Source organism: Hyperoodon ampullatus (genome assembly GCF_949752795.1).
Source record: "Hyperoodon ampullatus genome assembly, chromosome: X".
Taxonomy (NCBI): Eukaryota; Metazoa; Chordata; class Mammalia; order Artiodactyla; family Ziphiidae; genus Hyperoodon; species Hyperoodon ampullatus.
In genome coordinates, this window is record NC_136913.1 from 54729509 (window position 1) to 54752424 (window position 22916).

Here is a 22916-nt window from a genome sequence, read left to right on the forward strand (position 1 = left end):
TCTAGAAGTTTCCTACTGCAATAAATATATGCTCCTAGGTCTGTAATTTTATCTTGTTTTATCTTGTTATCTTGTGGCATTTAATAAACTTGCAGTATCAGTGTTAACCTGCATCATAGAAAGAGTTTAGAAGTTTACCTTCATTTTTTTCTACTCTGGAACAATTTATGTAGCCACAACAAAAGGCATATGGGTCCCAGGGATGGATGTGCTCCTTGATTCATTACTTTCGTTCCTTCCTGTAAAGCGAAGGACTCTTTGTTCACTTTTATGTATGATTTTGACTTCTGTAATCAATTCATAGGGGAGCAGCTGCTGGTTAAACCTGAGCTGACCTTGGAATTGCATTGTAACCAAAAGTGGCACATGTCAGCTTCCATAAAGGGTGAAGAAGTTGATTTGACATGCATTACCTGAGGGAAAGGAAACAGTGTTGAACTGACCCAGAGCAATTCCTCTCTGAGGAGACTTATTTAAAGGTGTATTGTGTGTGCACATATACAGACAAATAAACACACACACACATGCACACACACACACACTCACACTCCTATTGCCTATTCCTGTTTGAGAAGAGAGACTTCCCTGCTCTGACCTCTACCCCACATTGTAAGAAGGGGCCAAGAGGTAAAGACGATGTATGAAGAATACAACTACTCCAAAGATTTTAGGATTCTAGGAGGTGGAAATCCTTGAGGGTGATGCATTCATACTTTGGAAAAAGGGAGAGCTCTTTATCTCTGCACCCACAGTCCGCTGAGACAGAAGAAAGACTTCTTCTTTTTTAGGTTTCCAATTGACCTGAGAAGAGTCACCCAGGTAGAGCTGGCAGGATGATTCAAAAGGGAATAGAAAGCAGTTGAGTACTGTTTTACCAAATATTCATTGTGTTCCAGTGAGCTCACTGCTGAAATGAGGTAAGGGTAGCATGGGTGGGAAGGAGGAAAAAACAAAAAAACAAAGGTGCTATCCATACTCCCAGGGCCCCAACCATCTCAACTAGTCTCACTTTAATCACTCTTGATAGGTCCTTGAGAGAGGACCAATATGACCAAAGTTGCTGTTATGTTTAGATATTTATTGAGCATCAGAAGAATACCAAAGCACTAGACTCACAGTACAGGAGCAGAACTAAACCCTGGTCTGTTACATGACAATCTCAATTAAAAGCTATCTGGCACTATAGAAGGGGAAGTGATCCTAAACCTAACTGGTTCCCTGAGCTGCCAGAGCTGAGCCTCCCTCTGGTCATTCAGTGGTAAGAGGCCAAAGTTGAGTGGTGTCTGGAAGCATGATGACCAAGTCTTAGTGCTATAGGCACTTCCCTCTGGTGTTTGGAACAAAGCAATGGAAGCTCCAGGCAGGGATACTAGAAGGGCCTAAGGCATGACCCAGCAGCAGGCTTGCTTGAGGTGCATATGGTAACTTCTTAGGCAAAGCCATTCACTCTTAGCAACCCCAATGTTGGCAAGGAAGACACTTTGGACTATCCAGGAATAAAGATAGCAGGGAAAGGGGCCATGTGGAATGCTAGGGATGAATAGGCAATTATGTCAACAGACCTTGGCCCACTAGGACATTTTTAGCAGCTGCTCTTGCCCTTGGTGACCAGAAGCTCATAATCTGGGGGAACCGTGTGCAGCAAGCGAGAGTAGTCACCGTTGATCTGGGCGATGATCTGGTACCCCTGGCCCAGGCAAGGTTCATCAGAGTAGTCGTTGTCCAGTGTCTGGGAAGCTGGCTCTTCACTGGAACAGCCACTTGTGAAGATGGCCACCCTCATGGTTTCACCAGAGTCACTGGCCTCCCCGGCATGCACCCTGTGGTCCAAGAGCCATGAGAAGAAACTTGAATCTGGTACCCTGGTTTCCTACTTTTCTGCCCCAATTCTTGCCAACTGACCCTCGGGCACTTGTCACCCAGGGATTCTGGGAATGGAAGGCTAGAGGACCTGAATTATTTTGTGTGTTCACTGGGCCAGGACAGTACCACAGAAGATGCTTCAGAGAGGGAAGAAAGTTGTGCCCTGACCCTGAAGGCCTCTGAGCTTAAGATTGGGTCTGTGCCAAACCCCCTTTCCTCTATGCCAGTGACGAACAAAATTGAGGGCAAAGAATGGGTCAGAAGATAGAAGAGGAGAGGTTATCTTACCTGACCACTTCATAGACATGCTCTAGAAAAAAAGGAAGAATCAGGTCAGAAGTCTCCATGGGGAGTGAGTAAGGGCCAAGCATGGGTACTTGTCAAAAGGGAAGGGAAGGGGAGACAGAAAGGGGGATCTCAATATGTCTCAGCCTTCCAACAAATAGGATCTGTTGGGAAGGTGAGTTGAAATACAGGGATGCAGATTTATCAGGGAAATGAAAAGGAAGCAAACTTTATCACTGTCATCTTTGACATACTCTGACTCTGGACATTGGGATGGAGCAGTTGCTTGGTATGGTGGGGGGAGGGACACTGGAACTGGATCCACTCTCCACCCAGAAATCTTGCCAAAGATCCCCAGGGAGTCCTTGTGAGAAACTTGGCAGCCATCCAGAGCCCAGGTAAAAAGGTCTGAATTAGTCTGATGTCCGGGACTTTGGCTTGAGCCATTCCCAAATTCACTTATCCCCACCCTGCACCCAGGAAAGATCCTGGAATAACTCACCACTGCCCCCTAGTGTCAGTGGAGGAGAAGTATCTACATTCCATGCAGGCTTAAAGGCTCTAGCCTAGTAATAAAATGGATATCTCTTGGTACTGCCCTCTAGGAGCTTGTAATATTTCAGAGATGCAACAGGGAATGCATACATTAAACTACAACAAAGAAAACACGGCATGCTGCAGCAATTTTGCTTTGTGATAGAGCCCTGTATTTCCATGTCTTACCTCCCCAGTTGGCCTGGCAGCTCCTATACTGTAGGATCTTTTTCATTTTTATATGCCTAATGCATGGTACATAGTGGGCACTAAATAACTACATGTTAAATTGGATTGATGCCCTAAGGCTGTCTCCCTTATAGAGAGGTAGAAAGCAGGAATTCTGGGAAGGCAATCCAGGAAGGGAAAATTATAAAGGCATGAGGTGTGTGGCCTATTTGCCTGCTTGACTCCAGTGTTTGGAAATGAAAATAAGTATAAAGGCATGGTGGGGATTGACAAGATAGGCAAGAGATACATTACAGAGGGCTTTGAATAGAATGCTACATTTTGACCTCTACCCCCTGAGTCATGAGGAGACCTGGACTGCTTTTTTTTTTTTTTTCGGTAGGCGGGCCTCTCACTGCTGTGGCCTCTCCCCTTGCAGAGCACAGGCTCCGGACGCACAGGCTCAGCGGCCATGGCTCATGGGCTGAGCCGCTTCGCGGCATGTGGGATCCTCCCGGACCGGGGCACGAACCCGGGTCCCCTGCATCGGCAGGCGGACTCTCAACCACTGCGCAGCCAGGGAAGCCTGGCCTCAATATTTTTTAGCGATTTTTAATGCAAGGCTTAGAGAAGAAAGTCCAAATTCCTTAACCTGTCATTCAAGACCTTCTATAATCAGGAATAAGCTTTCCTTTTTCCTTGTATTTCTCTATTGTTTGGCTACATGAATTTTCTTTATTGATGACTCCACTCACATTCATATTTCACCATTTTACCCATTTACTCTTGTAGTTTCTCCTTCCTAGACTATTGCTGCCTTTCAAATGGTTTTCATCCTCCAAGGAATGGTCTAAGCCCCACCTCCTTCTGAAATCCCATGCTAATTACTCTAGCCCTAACTGACTCTCCTGTCCTCTGGATCCTTTTAGCATTCATTGTCTTCTCCAGGCTTTGAGTCCATAGCCTTTATAGCTATGTATTGTTATTGATAAACTCCACGGTTCTACCTTGATTCCATTAATCAAATTGTAAGCAACTTGAGGTCAAGGACTGTGACTTCTCCTTCTCTTGCATCCTCATTAGAAAACCCATTACATAGATGCTGTACTCGGTTGGGTACCAAAGATTTGTGAATTAACTTTCATAAGTTGTATTCTCATTGTTGCCTTGCATGTCTGTCTCCATGGATCCCCTACCCTCACTTTCAAACTAGGCTAGGAGCCCTTTGAAGTGCCTAACATAGTGCTTGATACTGAGTTTATGCTCAACTATACTGTTAAATGAATGAATGAATGAATGAATGAGCAAGAGCCACCCAATCATACTTATCACTCACCCTGTTGGGATGTCTTCCGGCAGACCATGATGTAAGTCATGGTGGTGACCACAATACAGCAGAAGGAGATGATGAGAATTATGGCAAAGATAGGCAAGCCATTTCCTAGGAGGTAAAACAAGACCAAGTGGTATCTGGTTGAAAACGAGTCTAGCAACTCCAAGGATCAGTCCAGACCAGCTCACACTTCTTTCTTTTCCATCTTCTCCTAAATTTCTTAGCTAGCCGGAGAGCCAAACAAAACCCTAGGCCCATGAGAAAGACTTGAGAGAAGCTAGAGACTCCACGTATAAACAAGTTATTTCAAACCCACTGGTTGATGGCTGATTGGCCTGGGCATTTGAATGACATAGAACATTGTATATAGTGGAAAGTTTCAGTTACAAAGTTCACAGCCAAAAGGGAAGGCTAGTAGTCTTAACATTGCCCTTACCTGGCCCAGCACTTGTCTTTCCAACGTAGCCATCCACTTCAGTGGTCCAGCCCTGGGATGAGTTCACTGTGGATGTTGCTATGACAACAAGTGTGTTAGGGTTAGAGACCTCTCTTCCAGAAAGGAACTGTGAGGTGGAAGGTGGCTGCAAAGTCTGAAGTCCTTCTGTGGGTATCTGTGCTAAGCTTTCTGCAATTCCTGGCCATGTCATTGACCACTATTACCATAAAGTGAGGTATCTTAGTTTTTCACTGTTTATCATGGGAAGAAGGCCAACAGAGGGGAGACAATATACCTAAAGTCCTATAGCAAGTCAGACTAGGAGCAAAGCAGATGTCACAGTTTTCTCTTTTCTCACTTTTCCCATGGTATTATTCAAATTCTCTCCTTCCTTTTGCCTCAGACATTTTCCCAAAGAAGAATATATATATATATATATATATATATATATATATATATATATATATATATATATATATTCATGATTCCACTTCATCATGACCTTTAAGTCTTTCTTATTTCCATTTCTTTAGTACTAATTTCCTTCTGGAGAACACAATGACCTCTTATTACCCATCTAATGGCATTGGGCCTCCTCCCTTGTCTTCTATGAAGCCATTTCAGACCTTTCCTACTCCCACAGAACCCTAGTAAAACTCACCTTCGAAGGGGGATTGCATGGTTGGAGATGCCTTAGTCTTGGTCTCGAGTGGCTTTGAGGAATCTGCAAGGAAAAGGGAGTCCATTCAAGGACACTGGCACCTTTGAGTGAACAGCTGAATGCCTTAGGGAAAATGGGAAGTAAGTAAGGGCCAGTCAGGTCCTTAATTAATCTGGATGGGAAAAACATTTTGTTTTAACTAACTTCTGATTGAAATTTAGCTATTCATTCTCTTGAGAGGGTCTTAGAAGGATTACAAAGAAGGTGGCTGTGGTGATGTCAGTAAAAATGGTAGAGTAATGACCTCCAAATATTCACTTCTTCACAAAAGCAATGAAATAACTGACAAAAAAAGTTCATAACTTTTTTCTTTCAGATTTGGGGAAATTAGCCAAAGGTTTGAATCAACCCAAGTAGCATTTATGGAAGAAAAACACCCCAGTCATGTTAAGAACAGCGAGCTCTGTGGCATTTTAACTTACAACAGCCGTATCACCCTGCCCCAGGCCAGTAGTAGCCTTGAAAATAAACCCCATTCTAGGTGCTGTAGTGGACAGAGCAGATTTAATTCCCAAACAATTGTCATTATTTGACCTGTGTGGTGGTTCCCTGAAAGACCTGACTCAAAAGGCTTATATTTATTGGTCACCCAGTGCTAAAACTCTCCCCAGGGAAGGGATGTATTTGTCACACAGCTGCCTGAGGCAAGAGATAATAGTTGAGGTAAACAAGAAACTTACCAAAAAACTTAAAAGAAAAAAAATAATTAGATGTTCATAGAGACATTGAAAATCTCTGACACATTTTTGGTAATCTAGAAGACCACAGCCATGCCTAGGGTTTTGTTCATGCTCAGGAAAGACATGAGAACATCATAAGTTCTTTCCTCTGGCTAGCCTTGAGGCTCTGCATTAGCAGGAAGTGAAGGCTGCAGCACAGCTATAAACTTCCTGGGTAAGTGTCGAAGACATAGTTCAAAAGGCAACAGAGCCCTGGGAGTTTCAGTGGTTCTAAGTATTTAAGGAGATGTCTATCCAATCAGTAGCTGACCACTAAGCTACCAAGCAGAGACTTCAGTGGCAATCCATGACAAAGAATACAAGAGACTACTGTAAATTATCTCAGAAAAGTTACTGAACAAACAAACAGCAACTAATACAATAAGCAGTGCCTAACATAAGCCCTGGAGAGAGAAAGGGAGAGTCAGATTTCTAGATTTGCCACATTATATTATTTAAAAATTCAAATTTTCAACAAAAATACAAGATATGCAAAGAAACTAGAAAGTAAAGCTCATAAACATATAAAAAAGCAATGAATACAAACCATCCCTGAGGAAGCAGAGATACTGGACTTACTAGACAAAGACTTTAAATCAACTAAATTTGTTTAAAAATAAATAAACCAAAGGAAAGATTGTGCAAAAATCTAAAAGAATGAGGACAATTCAAGCCAAATAACGAATATCAATAAAGAGACAGAATTTATAAAACAGGAACCAACTAGAAATACTGGAGTTGAAAAGTACAATAACTGAAAGGATAAAAATCACTGAAAAGAAGAAAAATTCACTAAAGCAGATTTAAGCAGGCAGAAGAATAATCAGTAAACTTGATAACAATTGAAATTAGCTAGTTAGAGAAACAGAAAGGAAAGTGAATGAAGAAAAATGAGTAGCACCTCAGAGGTCTGTGGGACACCTTCAAGTGTACCAACATACACATTATGGGAGTTGTAGAAGCAGAGGATAGAAAAGGGTAGACAAAATATTTTAAGATATAATGTCAAAAAACTTTCCAATTTGATGGAAAGCAGTCTGCAAATACAAGAAGCTCAATGAACTCCAAGTAGGGAAATATTTTTAAAATTCACACCTAGATACATACTCAAAAGCCAAAGCCAAAGAGAGAATTTTGAAAGCAGCAAGAGAGAAGCAACTCATCATGTACAAGAGATTCTCAATAAGACTAATGGCTGAGATCATAAAATTCCTAGAAGAAAACATAAGCAGGACACTCTTTGACATAAATCATGGCAGTATTATTTTAGATCTGTCTCCCAAAGCAAAGAAAGCAAAAATAAACAAAAGGGAACTAATTAAACTTAAAGGCTTTTGCACAGCTAAGGAATCCATCAACAAAACAAAAAGACTGCCTACTGAATGGGAGAAAATATATGCATAATATGAACGATAAAGGGTTAATACCAAAAAATATATAAATAGCTCATATAACTCCATATCAAAAGAATAAATAAAAACAAATAACCCATTTGTTTATTTTTGTTTTTATTTCCCTTTCTCTAGGAGGTGGCTCAAAAAGGATCTTGCTGTGATTTATGTCATAGAGTGTTCTGCCTATGTTTTCCTCTAAGAGTTTGATGGTGTCTGTCCTTACATTTAGGTCTTTAATCCATTTTGAGTTTATTTTTGTGTATGGTGTTAGGGAGTGTTCTAATTTCATTCTTTTACATGTAACTGTCCAGTTTTACCAGCCCCACTTATCGAAGAGTCTATCTTTTCTCCACTGCATATTCTTGCTTCCTTTATCAAAGATAAGGTGACCATATGTGTGTGGGTTTATCTCTGGGTTTTCTATCCTGTTCCACTGATCTATATTTCTGTTTCTGAGCCAGTACCATACAGTCTTGATTACTGTAGCTTTGTAGTATAGTCTGAAGTCCGGGAGCTTGATTCCTCCAGATCCATTTCTCTTTCCCAAGATTGCTTTGGCTATTCAGGGTCTTGTGTGTTTCCATACAAATTGTGAAATTTTTTGTTCTAGTTCTGTGAAAAATGCCACTGGTAGATTGACAGGGATTGCACTGAATCTGTAGATTGCTTTGCGTAGTAGAGTCATTTTCACAATGTTGATTCTTCCAATCCAAGAACATGGTATATCTCTCCATCTCTTTGTATCATCTTTAATTTCTTTCATCAGTGTCTTATAATTTTCTGCACACAGGTTTTTTGTCTCCTTTGGTAAGTTTATTCCTAGATATTTTATTCTTTTTGTTGCAATGGAAATAAAAACAAAAATAGAGAAATGGGACCTAATGAAACTTAAAAGCTTTTGCACAGCATAGGAAACCGTAAACAAGAGGAAATGACAACCCTCAGAATGGGAGAAAATATTTGCAAATGAAGCAACTGACAAAGGATTAATCTCCAAAATTTACAAGCAGCTCATGCAGCTCAATAACAAAAAAACAAACAAACCAATCCAAAAATGGGCAGAAGACCTAAATAGACATATCTCCAAAGAAGATATACAGATTGCCAACAGACACATGAAAGAATGCTCAACATCATTAATCATGAGAGAAATGCAAATCAAAGCTACAATGAGATATCACCTCACACCAGTCATAATGGCTATCATCAAAAAATCTACAAACAATAAATGCTGGAGAGGGTGTGGAGAAAAGTGAACCCTCTTGCACTGTTGGTGGGAATGTAAATTGATACAGCCACTATGGAGAACATTATGGAGGTTCCTGAAAAACTAAAAATAGAACTGCCATACGACCCAGCAATTCCACTCCTGGGCATGTACCCTGAGAAAACCATAATTCAAAAACAGTCATGTACCAAAATGTTCATTGCAGCTCTATTTACAATAACTAGGACATGGAAGAAACCTAAGTGTCCATCAACAGATGAATGGATAAAGAAGATGTGGCCCATATATACAATGGAATATTACTCATCCACAAACAGGAACAAAACTGAGTTATTTGTAGTGAGGTGGATGGAGGTAGAGACTGTCATACAGGGTGAAGTAAGTCAGAAAGAGAAAAACAAATACCGTATGCTCACACATATATATGGAATCTAAAAAAAAATGGTAATGAAGAACCTAGGGGTACGACTGGAATAAAGATGCAAACCTACTAGAGAATGGACTTGAGGACATGGTGAGGGGGAAGGGTAAGCTGGGACAAAGTGATAGAGTGGCATGGACATATAAACACTACCAAATGTAAAGTAGATAGCTAGTGCGAAGCAGCTGCATAGCATAGGGAGATCAGCTCGGTGCTTTGTGACCACCTAGAGGGGTGGGATAGAGAGGGTGATAGGGAGGGAAATGCAAGAGGGGAGAGATATATGGACATATGTATATGTATAACTGATTCACTTTGTTATAAAGCAGAAGCTAACACACCATTGTAAAGCAATTATACTCCAATAAAGGTGTTTAAAATAAAGATACATGCACCCCAATGTTTATTGCAGCATCATTTACAATTGCCAAGACATGGAAAGAACCTAAATGTCCATCAACACATAAATGGATTAAATAAGACGTGAGAAGAATGGAATGATATAGAAACAAAGTTTTTATATGCTGTTGAAATTAAGTTGGCATGAATTCAACCTAGATTGTAGTAAATTAAGAAGTAATGGTAATCCCCATAATAACCACAAAGATAATAAACAAAAACATATGTGGAAGAAATAACAAAGGGACTACATAGTACACTATATTATATTTATTTACTACCAAAGACAGAAGTAATGAAGGAATAAAGGAATGAGAAAAGACAAGATATATAGCAAGCTGGCAGAGATAAACCCTACCGTACCAGAATTTACATTAAATATAAATAGCTTAAATTCTCAAATTTAGATACTGGCAGAATGGATAAGAAAACACAATTCAACTACAAGCTATGTATATTTAGGATTCAAAAGACACAAATGGTTTGTAAGTAAAAGAATGGAAAAAATATGTCATGCAAATAGTAACCAAAATAAAGCTGGGGTAGCTATACTAATATCAAACAAAATAGACTTAAAACGAAAAAGTGTTATTAGAGCAGGAGAATCACATTTTATAATTATAAAATGATCCATCGATCAAGACGAACTACAATTATAAATATATATGCTCTTAACAACAGAGCCCCAAACACATGAATCAAACAGTGACTGAATTTTTAGGATAAATAGACAATTAAACAATAATAGCTTGAGATTTGAATACTACACTTTCAATTATGGAGAGAACAATTAGACAAAAGATGAATAAGAACATCAAAGAACTGAACAATACTGTTAACCAATGGCCCTAACAGACAGATACAGAACACTCTACAAAGCAACGGAATACACTTACTTTTCAAGTACATATGGAACATTATCCAGAATAGACCATATGTTAGGCCATAAAATAAGTCTCAATAAACTTGAAACAATTTTAATAATGCATCACAATAAAATAAAATTAGAAACAAATAACAGAAGGAAATTAGGGAGATTCAAAAATATGTGGAGATTAAATAACACACTTCTAAATAACCAGTGGGTTAAATAAGAAGTCATTAGGAAATTAGAAAATACTTTCAGATGATTGAAGATAAAAACACAGCATACTAAAACTTATTGGATGCAGTGAAAACAGTACTCAGGGTTCAGATGTAAATACCTACATCAGAGAATAAGAAAGGCTTCTGATTAATAATTTAATCTTCCACCTTAAAAAGAAAATTAAAAATAGAAGAGAAAACTAAACAGAAAACAAAGCAGATGGAAGAAAATAAATATTTAGCAGAGATGAATGAAATAGAAATCAATAGAGAAAATCAACAAAACCAAAATTTGGTTGTTGAAAAAGATCAACGTAATTGGCAAGCCTTTAGCAAGACCAACCTACAAAAGAGAGAGAAAGAAGAAAAAAAAGCAGGCTCAAATTATTAAAATCTTTGATGAAAATGGGGACATATCTACTAACTTTGTAGAAGTAAACAGAATGACAAGGGAATACTATGAACAACCATATGACAGTGGATTAACTAAGATATAAACAACAAATTCCTAGAAATGCACTATCTACTGAAAGTGACTAAAGAAGAAATAGAAAATCGGAATAGGCAGAACTTTAACAAGTAAAAAGTTTGGATTGCTAATCAAACAACTTCACATAAAGCAAAGGCTAGGCCCAGGGGGCTTCTCTGGTGAATTCTATAAATGTGTTTTTTTTTTTTTTATGCCAACTTTTCACTAATTCTTTCAAAAAATATGTGTGGTAACACCTTCCAACTCAGTATATGAGACCAGTATTATCATGATACAAAAGCATAGAATGACATCATAACAAAAGAAAACTAAGAACCAATATCCCTTATGAATATAGATGCAAAACTCCATAACAAAATACTAGCAAACCAAATCCAGCAGCATATTAAAAGGATTGTGCACCATGATTAATTTATCCCAGGAATGCAAGATTGGCTCAACATTTGAAAATGAGTCAAGGTAATGCAGTCTCTTAATAGAATAAGAACTAAAAGAAACACAAAATCATCTCAATAAACACAGAAAATGAACTGACACAATCCAATTACCTTTTCATTATAAAAACACTCAACAAGCTAGGAATAAAGGAAGTGGTCTCAAACCAATAAAGGGCATCTACCAAAATAAAGGCATCTATCATCATAATGGTGAAAGAAATAATATTTTCCTGAAAGATCAGAAACAAGTCAATTATTTCCATTCTTTCCATGCTTATTCATCATTGTACTGTAGGTACTAGCCAGGGAAATTATGCCTGAATAAGAAATAAAAGGCATCCAAATTGGAGAGACAGGAATAAAATTATTCCTATTTTCAGATGACAAAATCGTATACAGAAAAGCCTCAAGAATCCACAAAATAATGATTAGAGCTAATAAATGAGTTTAGCAAGATTGCAGGATATAAGATCAATATACAAATATCTGTTGTATTTCTGTACACTAGCAATGAGCAATCCAAAATTAAAATTAAGAAAATAATTTTAGAATAAAAGTCACCCAAATTGGAAAGGAAGAAGTAAAATTTTCACTATTTGAAGATAGACGTGATACTATATAAAGGCAAACCTAAAGACCACCAAAAATCTTTTAAAACTAATAAATGAGTTCAGTAAAATAACAGGACACAAAATCAATATACAGAAATTTGTGGCATTTCTACATACTAATAATGAACTATAAGAAAGATAAATGAAGAAAATAATCCAATTTATAGTTGTATCAAAAATATAAAGTACTTAGGAATAAATTTAACCAAGATGGTGAAAGACCTGTACAGTGAAAACTATAAGACACTGATGAAAGAAATTGAAGACATAAATAAATGGGGAGATATCCCATTTTTCTGGATTGGAAGAAGTAATATTGTTAAAATGTCTATACTATCCAAAACAATCTACAAATTTGGTGCAATCCTTTTCCCAATTCCAATGGCATATTTCACAGAACTAAAACAAATAATTCTAAAATTTGTGTGGAACCACAAAAAATGCAGAATAACCTAAAACAATCTTGAGAAAGAACAAAGCTGAAGGCATCACAGTCCCTGATTTCAAACTATACTACAAAGCTGTAGTAATCAAAAGAGTATGTTACTGGCACAAAAACAGACACACAGGGCCTCCCTGGTGGCGCAGTGGTTGAGAGTCCGCCTGCCGATGCAGGGGATACGGGTTCGTGCCCCGGTCTGGGAGGATCCCATATGCCGCGGAGCGGCTGGGCCCGTGAGCCATGGCTGCTGAGCCTGCGCGTCCGGAGCCTGTGCTCCGCAACGGGAGAGGCCACAACAGTGAGAGGCCCGCGTACCACAAAAAAAAAAAAAAAAAAAAAAAAAAAAAAAAAAAAAAAAAAAAAAAAACAGACACACAGATCAATGGAACAAAATTGAGAGCCCAGAAATAAACTCATACTTTTATGGACAATTAATTTATGACAAAGGAGCAAAGATGTGAATAAAGATAGGTTGGGTTTTGGAGATTTGGAAGTGATGACTCCAGTTTACAAAGTTATGTTGTGCTAAATAGGGAGAGACAGCCAGTGAAAACTACCTTTTTTAGTAGGTTGGTAATGGCCATAGGAGAGAGGTGGTGTGGCAGATGAAGAAAACATTTTAAAAAAATTTTTTTATTATTATTATAGTTTTTAAAATTTTTTTTGTGGTACGCGGGCCTGTCACGGTTGTGGCCTCTCCCGTTGCGGAGCACAGGCTCCGGACACACAGGCTTAGCGGCCATGGCTCACGGGCCCAGCCGCTCCGTGGCATGTGGGATCTTCCCGGACCGGGGCACGAACCTGTGTCCCCTGCATCGGCAGGCAGACTCTCAACCACTGCGCCACCAGGGAAGCCTGAAAACATTTTTTAAAATAACATACATATGTATGTTATTTACATATATATGTATATTAGGCTTATATAATACATATATTATACATACGTACATACATACATTTTAGGCTTATGTAGAGGATAATGGGTGAAGCAGGGAGTTGGAGTAGTTGAGGTAAAGAGCTGAGGTAGAAGGTTTTCTGTGGAGAAGAAAGACACATCTTACTCTGAGCCAAGAGAGAATGGGCAGGGAAATGTCAAGGTAGAGAGGGTGGTTGATAGAATTCACATCTGAGTGCGGGGGTCTGGGTCTTCTCAAAGAAGGAGAAGGTGACCTCATCTTCTGGGAGGGCTGGGGACATGAAATAAGGCAGAAAGTATTCTGCATAGCTGTTATAAGGAATGGAACATAGATGAGCAAACTGATTGGCAAACAGCATGGGGACAGGCAGTGGATGTCACAGAGCATGAAACTAAAGTGGGACCAATGCATCTCTGTGCTTTTTCCAGAATTAAGGAATAGCACAGACGGTGAGGGAATGGATGAGGAGCTGAGAGCTATGTAGGACAGAAATGAACCAAGTGACCAGACTCATGGGACCAGGTTGAGGTGCAAAAGAGGCAGGTAGAGGAAGCCAAGGGAAAGTAGCTTGGCTTAGAGAACAGGTAAGGATGTAACTTCTCTGATCCTCAATTTCCTTATCTGTCAGAGAGCTCAATTGTGAGCACTGCCTAACAGCTCTGTGGCCTGTGAACATGGACTAGATAAGGAATAGACAGGCTGATTGGTTGTGAGCAAGATCCTCCCCAGGTAGACTAGAAACAAACTCAGAAAGGTGAGAATGTACAACTTGTCCCTTTATGAAGTACACATTCTTGGACTTTCTGGCCATGTCTTGCTCTCTCTGCTTGACCAGATTATCGACTCTCAGAGAACTGGGCCAGTGTCCATATAATTCTCTCAGAATGAGACTGCCCTTATTCCCACCTAAACTAACAGACCAAAACCTACAGCACACATATCCTCATTACAATTCAACTTTGGGAAACAAATCCTTGCAGGCAAAACAGGAGTCTCAAACCAACATCAGTCTCCTAAACCCAAGTGGAAGGAGACAGTTTGTTCACTTTTGTTATACAGAGTTGGCCTCAGAGGATAATAATTTTCAGGTGGCTCTGAGGATAATTTCCTAAAGGCAGTTAGTACTCAACATGTTTTGGGCAACAGAAAACTTATTGAAATAAGTATCTTCCATTCCAAGGAGATTTCTTGAAAGCTAACAAGACTCATTTGGACATATCACTGCTGGGCTGATCATTTAAATCCCAGCCTACAATCTTTATGTAAACAGTTTGTAGTATTCCCAAATAATTCTTTAATAAATAATCTGACCTTGATTAAGCATAGTCAATCTTCATCGAGACTTCAACCAGAACTTGCATTTGGCTTTAGGAAAAAAGAGCAGGGGGGATTTAAAGAAACTATGCATAGATCTGGGCTTTATTTCATAAAGCAAAACCAAACATAATCAACCAACAAAATAACAACAAAAAGCACACCAAACAAAGCACAACAAAAGCAAACAAACAAAAAGTATCCCAGAGGGTGCCCAGGAGCTGATATAGGTTCCACCATGAGAGGCAATCAGACATAGTGGAAAGAGCATGAAATCTGAGTACAAATACAGCCTTGAACTTCCAAGCTCTGAGCCCTTGGACAAGTAGGTTTCCCTTCCTGACTCTTAGTTTCCTCTTCTGTAAAATAAGGGTATCTCATGAGATATTTGTGGGATTCAATGAGAAAACATGTGCCAACTTCTTGTGCATTGTATCTGGCAAATAAATGTACCTAGTAAATGACACTTTTCCCTTTACCATTTCCATCTGCTTAACCTACAACATGACAGGCATTGTCTCCACCCCTATTGTCCCCAGTCCAGAATTTTTTCTTTGTGATTGAACAACCCAGGACCCCCTTCCCATCCTGCCCCAACCTCTCTTCTCTGGAACAAAGGCATATACTGACATATCTCTGGAACAAGGTAGTCCATTGAAATGCTCACCAGGAAAGAGAATTGCTCACCTTTGACCACAAACTTCACAGTGTCACTGCGCTGCTCAGAGCCTAACCGGCCCTTGGCAGTACAGAAATAGGAGCCTGAGTCTGTCACCACTGCAGGCTTGAAGAGTAAGGTACTCAAGACTCCTACTTTGATGGGTTCTTGGTTGTTAGTCTGTTCCTTGTACCAAACATAACTGATGGGAGGAGAACCCCGAGCCTGGCATTGAAAGCTAATCCTCATTCCCTGGGGTACCATGAAGCCATAGCCACTGCCAGTCGTCACTGTGGGCTTGGAAACAGAAACTGCAAAGGGAAGACAAGAGAGGAGGCTTTGAGAAGTTACAAGGGTATGGAAACACAAGGCTGAGTCATCCCTGCTGAGTCTAGGGGTATGAATATATCTGCAAAGGGAACTAAAAGGGACTCCTGACATGGGGAGGAAAAAGGGAATAGGACAACTTAAATAAAAAGAGCTTCCTTTTGGAAGATTAGGTACCATTTTGTATTATCTGGGGATTTGGGTTATCTAAAGTTAAAACAATCAACTGACTAAAAATAACAACAACAACAACAAACAGGCTTTGTTGTTGTTTTGCTCAAGTAGAGTTTTGGGATTATCTGCAGTTTGGGATCACCAGGGGTCAGATCTCTGTAAAATTGTCAAGCCAGTTAAGCTTATCTTGACTAATCCATGCATCCCTTTTCCCAGAGATTCTCTGCCAGCATCTATCCACTCTCCAATATCCTGATCAGATATACTCATTTTTATGGATTTTAAGACTCAGAGTCCAAGGAAGCCATCAGGCTATCGATGCAGGAATTTCTGGGACACTTGAAGGGGTAGAGATTTGAAGGCCAGAAAGCCTTCCCAACATTTATTAAATTCTGCCATGAGAGTGATAACACTGAGGATACTCTGCCTGTCCACTCCCTCTGATTAGCACATATAACTGAAGAGAGACTATGTAAATGTAAACAAAGGTCTCTGGGTTTCTCAGGGTTTTCTAGGATTACAGTCCTCTATCAGGTTTTTCCTTACCAGTACTTTCCTATCACCCACAATGACTCACGTTTCTGGACACGGAGTTCAATGATCTTATCTCTCACGACTTGGTTGCCATCAGGGGTCTGCCAAGTGACTTCACACGTGTAGTGGCTCCGGTCATCCATCTCCAGGGTATTCAGTTGTAGGGACACATCTCCTGGAACATTGTGGTTTACATGCAGGCGGCCCCGGTACTTTGCTTGCTGGATATGGTCTCCAGAAGAGTCACGTAAAAAGATGGTGACTGGGCCTGAGCCACATTCTACCAGCCACTTTACCAAGACTTGTGTATAGCCTTGCAGAGGACCATAGGTGCATGGAATATTTACATCCCCTTTCCAAGGCCCTGTCACACTCTCAGGCACTTTCAGGATGGGATGGCCTGAAGAGGGGGAACAGAAGAAGGAATCAGACACAGATGGCACACCCATCTGGGTGCTAAGATGGCAGTGGCAGAGAGGCTTTTGAGAAACACAGCCTTAACTCATACTTTCAGATTCCCCATGCCCTTTTGTTCTCTGCCAGCCCTCCCATCAATCAGAACCAGTCATTAGAAGGAAAGCCCTTAAGGTTGTTTAGCTCTTGTGAGTTTCAAGTCCTTTTCCTGTCACTGCCTTGCTGTGAGGTGACCCTGGGTAAGTCACATTTCACCATAGAGGACCCATTTTCTTTGTATATAATGTAGAGAATCTGAATGGAATGATCTCTAACGATTCTACAAACTCTAACATTCTGTAAATCCATGAAAGGAACGTCTTTCAACATTTTGAAGGAGAAGTGTGGGAGCAAATGCTGAGCAGTTGGGTCTGGGCTATTTTACTGTATGTAATTATGTACCTGGAGAAATGTGGTGACTTCAAGGCTCAGAAAGAAAGGGCTATCTGCCCTACTAATTCCCCATTGCTCCCTCAGAAAGGCTTAGATTTGGTCCTTAGACTAAAGCTCTTTTCTGGAAGGGAGGAAAGAGGCAGACAAAGGACAATTTTGAGGGTGGAAACTTGTGTGAGATGCATTCCTGTTTAACAATATCTTTAGTTATTTTTAAGTGTTAAACCTGTAATTTGTAAGCTTGACTTTTTCTTCTGATTTCTATCCTTTCTTTGTTTATTTCCCTATTGGTTTCTCTGAGTTCTCAGCAAAGGTACATTGGAAAATTTCATCCTGAGGAGGAATGGAGATGAAAAGGTCTGGAGGGAAAAAAGTTCTGAGTATAATCCTAGAGCTGGCTGTGGTAGGAATGATGGTAGGACCAAAGGGTGATTAACTCTTGGCTTGCTGGGAAAGGAAACTAATGGGGGAAATTTGTGGGTGTTGAGAGAGCCACCACCTTCCATCAGCAATTTCCATCCATAAGCTAATATCCTGAGGATTTTGTGTTTTATTTAACTGGGGTCAGGAGTAAGAGATTGTATTTAGATATGTCTTTATATCTCTCTCAGGAGAGGTTGTTTCAAAGTGCAAGCTATTACTGAATAAAAGCTTTTTTTATAGCCTAGGATTCCCAGGCTTCAGTCAAGCAGATGGAAGTTGGGGTGGTGGCTAGCTCCCAGAATGTATTGCCAAGTACCAGGGCTTCTATCAATGGGGTTACTAAAGTTTAGCCTTTGGCCTGTGCCCTCACCTGGGACTCTAGTACATAACCAGCATACTTTGGCCAAGATAAAAGCCGTGAATAAAAAATAATAAATAAACATGTGTCCATGTTGCTAGGTCCACCACATTCTCTCTGGAGAGTTTCAAACTGGGCAAAGAGAAAAACTCAGATCCACAAATGGGAGCACAATACAGGCAGATTTTGGTTTTCCCTAAAAATGAATTTTGTAATTAATCAGAGCTGTCCATGATGGACTAAGCTGTCTAGGGCAAGTTCTGAGCTTTGTTTAGGTCTTGAACGGCATTATTATTTAAGGTCTCTTCCAATCTTAGATGGTTCAGTGCTAATAGACTTAATGAAAGCAGAAATTAAATAATTACATGCTCTAGCTGGTGGTGAGCTTTCACCAGGTAGTGGGTTTCACAGTGCTATTGACAGTTCCTGCCTCCATATGCATGCAGATACAGCTTACCATCGTCATGAGCACACATGCCCATATATATTTTTGCTCACCTGTAAGCACAAGCATACCAGCATTAAGCCCCTTGAAAACCATTCGATCCGTTCAGTTTAATCTTTCTCCAGCCCTCCCAAATATCCTTCTCCAACTCTGAAAAGTATTCTCATACTTCCCTTCCTTCCAGGGCAACAAAACAGCATTCTGCTGTGAGGACAGCTGGAGCAGCCAAAAATGCCTGTCTGTGAATATATGTGTTTTCCCTTTGACATAGGGGAAGCTACGAGGCTTGTCTTGCATTACTCTCTCTGGCAATTTGCTGGAGATTCTCACATAGCTCACTCTGGTCTGTCAAAAACATGGGCAGTCAGTCCCAATTTCCCAGTCTCACTTCTAGAAGTAGGTCAGGCTTCACTTCTCCATCCCAGAATAGGAGAGTGGGACATAGTTAGTAACAAGACATCCAAGGATGGCATATTTTCCCCCTTTTACTCTTTTTCTTCCCTTCTCCTTTATTCCTTTCACCCATTATTCCATCTTGCTCCTTTTACTCCTCATTTTTCTTCTTGTTCTTCTCTCCTCTTACACTTCCTGTTTCATCAGTAGCATGAAGAGACGGTGTATGGTAGGCACAGGGTATCACAAGAAAGAGGACAATGTACCATTCCTCATGTACCCTGACCTCCAAAATGAAGGTAACTTCAATAGCGTAGGTTATACCTTCCAACTATCCCTCTGGTGCACAAAGAGCCTAGAGAAACACTGAGTAGGAGCACTGCACCTAGTGAGATCAGGAGGACAGTGAAGGACTGCATGATGTAATAAGAAGAGTAACACCAATCTAAGTTTAAGGTCTGCCTTACCATATATTTCTCTGTGTGACCTTGGGTAAATTTCTAAGCCTGACTGAGTTTTAGGTCATTATCAGCAAAATAGAGGTAATAGTAAACCTTCCATGGAGTGTTATTATGATGATAAAATGAGCTCATAAGTGTGAAAGCACCTAGCATACTGGCTGGCATTCAGTAGGTGTGGGATAAATGCTAGTCCTGTCCCATGCCTCAAGAGAAACTTCACATATTTGTATTGATTCTTCTTATCCTAGAAATCCTCAATATGTCTTCCCCAGGGTGGACAGATTCATTAGATTGGATCATTGTCTGCTTTAATAATGACCTGAAGGAGAAGTTAATACATGAGAAAGTAAGGAGTTTGCCTTTCCATTCTGCTGGGACCTACCAAGTTATGGGCAGGTAATAGGTCATCCCTGGGTTATAAGGAAACCAGAGAGGACACTTTAGCGACAGGACTGGCTTGGCAGCCAATGTGAAATGTTGGTCAAATTAAACAATACTCCTGACTTTCCTGGAAGATTGGGTAGGGGAAAATCTATTTCAGGAAAGTCCCAACTCTTAGGGGGATGCTCTGCCCATTATGGATCTATGCAGACCACCAAATGGTGAAGTACTTGGTACAACAGGGTTTGAAGTATCAGGCAGGAGAGAATTTGGAGACTTCCAGTATGGCATAGCTCAAAGGGCTTTTAGAAACCACTTAGTCACATTCCCTCATGGTACATGTGAACAAGCTGAGGCCCAGAGAGAGAAAGATGCTTACTCAAAGTCACACAGAGAGCAGGGTCAGAGCTGGACCTGGAGGCCTAGAATGAAGTCTTTCAGCTCCTACACTGCCTTTTTACTTTTTTAACTGATTAATCCACCAACCACAACAGAAACCAGCAACCCCTTATCTGGGCCTATTTGACATGGTTTAATGGGTGTTATCCTAAGGCTGGATAATATCCTCCTGACTGCCTGAAAAATAATTCCCCCATCTGCCAGCTGCTTTCTGAGAAACCTTTCCCAGAACTTCAGAGCTTAGCTCTCCTCCCTCATGGAAGGATTGAACTTCCTGCAAATATTGCATCCCCTCAGAAGAAAGAAAAGGGCTGAGCATTGACTCAAAGGGCTTTGCTGAAAAAAGTTTTGACTTGAGAAAGGAGGAATATTACTGAGGCCCACTCGGGTCTTGGGACCTGGACTTTGAAAAGCAAAGGTCTGTGGTCTGTGTGAGGATACTAAATCAAGGTAAGGCCTAGTTTTGGGGGTGTGGACCCTTTTATGAGATCCATTATGGGTCCCATCTTGAATTTTCCTTCTCCCATCATCAAACAAAGATGGTGAGATCTTCCAATGACCCCGCACCTCTGTGTTTGGCCTCTCTCCCCATCTTGGGATGCTTCCTCAAAAGAGGATTAGCTTAGATAATAGGTATTTATAAAATGTTTATAGTTTTTATAAAATGCAAATATTAGGACTTATTTTTATTGTGATTATTTCAACATATGTCTTAGATCTAGAGGCTTTTTAGAAGTGAAGCCACAGTCCTACAGAGCTGTCCAGCTGACAGGATCTTCTGAGGCCAGCCAAGCTGATCTAACTATATAGATGGGTTGGGGACACTGAGATGAAGGGAGACGGAAAGTGTTATTGGCCGTTCAGTTTGTCCAGAGTGTCAGGTCTGTGGTGTAAGACCCTCCATGGAAATGGAAGACCTGTTTCCAGGTCTAAAAGATCCTCACAGGCTGTGGAGGGAACAATACACATGCACTCACACACACACACACACGATTTAAATTTAACATTTACAAAATGTTCCTCTGAGCTCCAGTCCTGCCTCTTTAATTCCCAGCTCAAATCAACAGATTTGGAGAAGGTAGAGTGGTGCACTCTAAAACATGTTAGATAGTGAAAATATTGTAGTTGTAGAAAGAACGGTAATTTTCAGGAGCATTAACTCTGCTGCTATTGCTCTGTGCCCTGGAGCAAATTATTTTCCTTCTTGGGTGACTTAATTCAGTGTCTCTTCTAACTTTGAGGTTCTAGAATTTAATGGGTCACAGAGCCCCAGGACAAGATGGTTTAATCTGAGTCAGTTATGGAAAGCTGGGCTCTTTCTAGCCACACAAAGGGCACCAAGTTAACACTCATCTAGTCTCTCCCTCTAAGGATATGGAATAAACAGGGGTGCATCAAAGAATCTTTTACCCTATCCTGGATTTCACTTAGCTATTATCAGGCTCAGTTTCCTAAAAAGGCTATTTCAATTTTCAGGGGTATAAATGAGGATGGAGTAAAACCCCACAAAATAATGCTACTATGGGATAGTCAATCCTCTTTTGGCATATGTGTCCAGCATTAAGCTCCCACAAATAGCCCAGACAAACTGGGCTATGTCCACAGGGAAGTGAGATACCCAAGGAAGTGGTAAGAAACCAAATTCTGTGAAGAACAGTTGAAGGAGCTAAGGCTGTTTAGCTTGGAGAAGAGATGAATCAAAGGGACATGGTTTCTGTCCTCAGGACTCTAAAGATCTGTCACAGCATAGAGGGAGAAGATATATTATCTGTGTCTCCAAGAAACAGGGCTGGGTTTTTTGGATGGAAGCCACAGGGAAGTTGATTTAGTTCAACACAAGGAAGAACTTTTAACAGTTGAAGCTGACTTTTTAGATGGTCTGGACAAGTAGTGAATTCTCAGTCACTGCAAGAATGTGAACAAATATTCTGAACACCTGTTCACAACAGTGAAAAGTGGATCTAGGTTACTTCTAAGGTCCCATCTAGCTCCTGACAACATTACTTCTTTTGGGGGCTGTATACCTTAACAAGGATCAAAACCTGGGAGCATAGGGGTAAGGGTATAGTGGTAGAATTTCAGGTGAAGGGCAACAGATGGGGGAGGGATTTGGGTGGCATTGAGCACATTTTAATGCCCCTGAAATATGACAGGTACTAGAAAATTATGTGGATGTTTTCCAAGAGAGGATCCTTTCCAATTTCTACCCAAAATTATCTCCTGGCTTCTTCAATAGACTTCAACCTCCTCCCTCCCTTCTGCCCAAAGCTGAGAGAGCCTGGAGCATTGGCTGAGAACACTCACCTAGTCAGCAGGAGTAGGCTTTCCTCAGTAGGCGTTCAATCCCGCCTTTCCCCAACCCCCAGCTTTTCGCCTGTGCCAGCAGTGGCAGCCAGGCCCCCTTTTGCTACCTTACCATAGGTGACCACCAGTAGGTGGCTCAGGAGCAGTAGGCCCAGTAAGAGCTCCATCACAGCCAGATCCACTTCTGTCCTTTCTTCCAGCCTCCTGTTGTCAAAAAGACTTGAACTCCTAATGGCTGCCAGTGTCTGTGCCTGCTCACTTCCTTTTCTTCCCTATATCACTCACTCGGACTCTCAGTCCCATCTCACATTCCCCTTCCTTCCCTATTTCAGCACAAGTCACATAAGCACACCCTTCCCTCTCCTGCCTGGGGTTGGAGGTTTAAGTGTGAGTGAAGCAATTCCTCCCTCTGCTA

General features: G+C 40.6%; 1 protein-coding gene across 3 annotated transcripts; it reads right to left on the reverse strand.

Annotated features, from left to right (window-relative positions):
- Positions 1–1582: 1582 nt before the first annotated feature.
- VSIG4 (V-set and immunoglobulin domain containing 4) lies at positions 1583–22668 on the reverse strand (the record flags this gene model as incomplete). 3 transcript variants are annotated; one of them, XM_079728315.1, is made up of 8 exons in its annotated part: positions 1583–1820; positions 2152–2173; positions 4187–4291; positions 4620–4685; positions 5281–5343; positions 15486–15767; positions 16535–16891; positions 22614–22668. In XM_079728315.1, 8 exons carry the CDS (start codon positions 22666–22668, stop codon positions 1583–1585), a joined length of 1188 nt encoding a protein of 395 aa, XP_079584441.1. The 3 variants fall into 3 exon arrangements, with proteins under 3 accessions (XP_079584441.1, XP_079584440.1, XP_079584439.1); XM_079728314.1 differs by having other exon boundaries at positions 4620–4697; XM_079728313.1 differs by lacking the exon at positions 2152–2173 and having other exon boundaries at positions 1583–1862; positions 4183–4291; positions 4620–4697.
- Between the last annotated feature and the right edge of the window lie 248 nt (positions 22669–22916).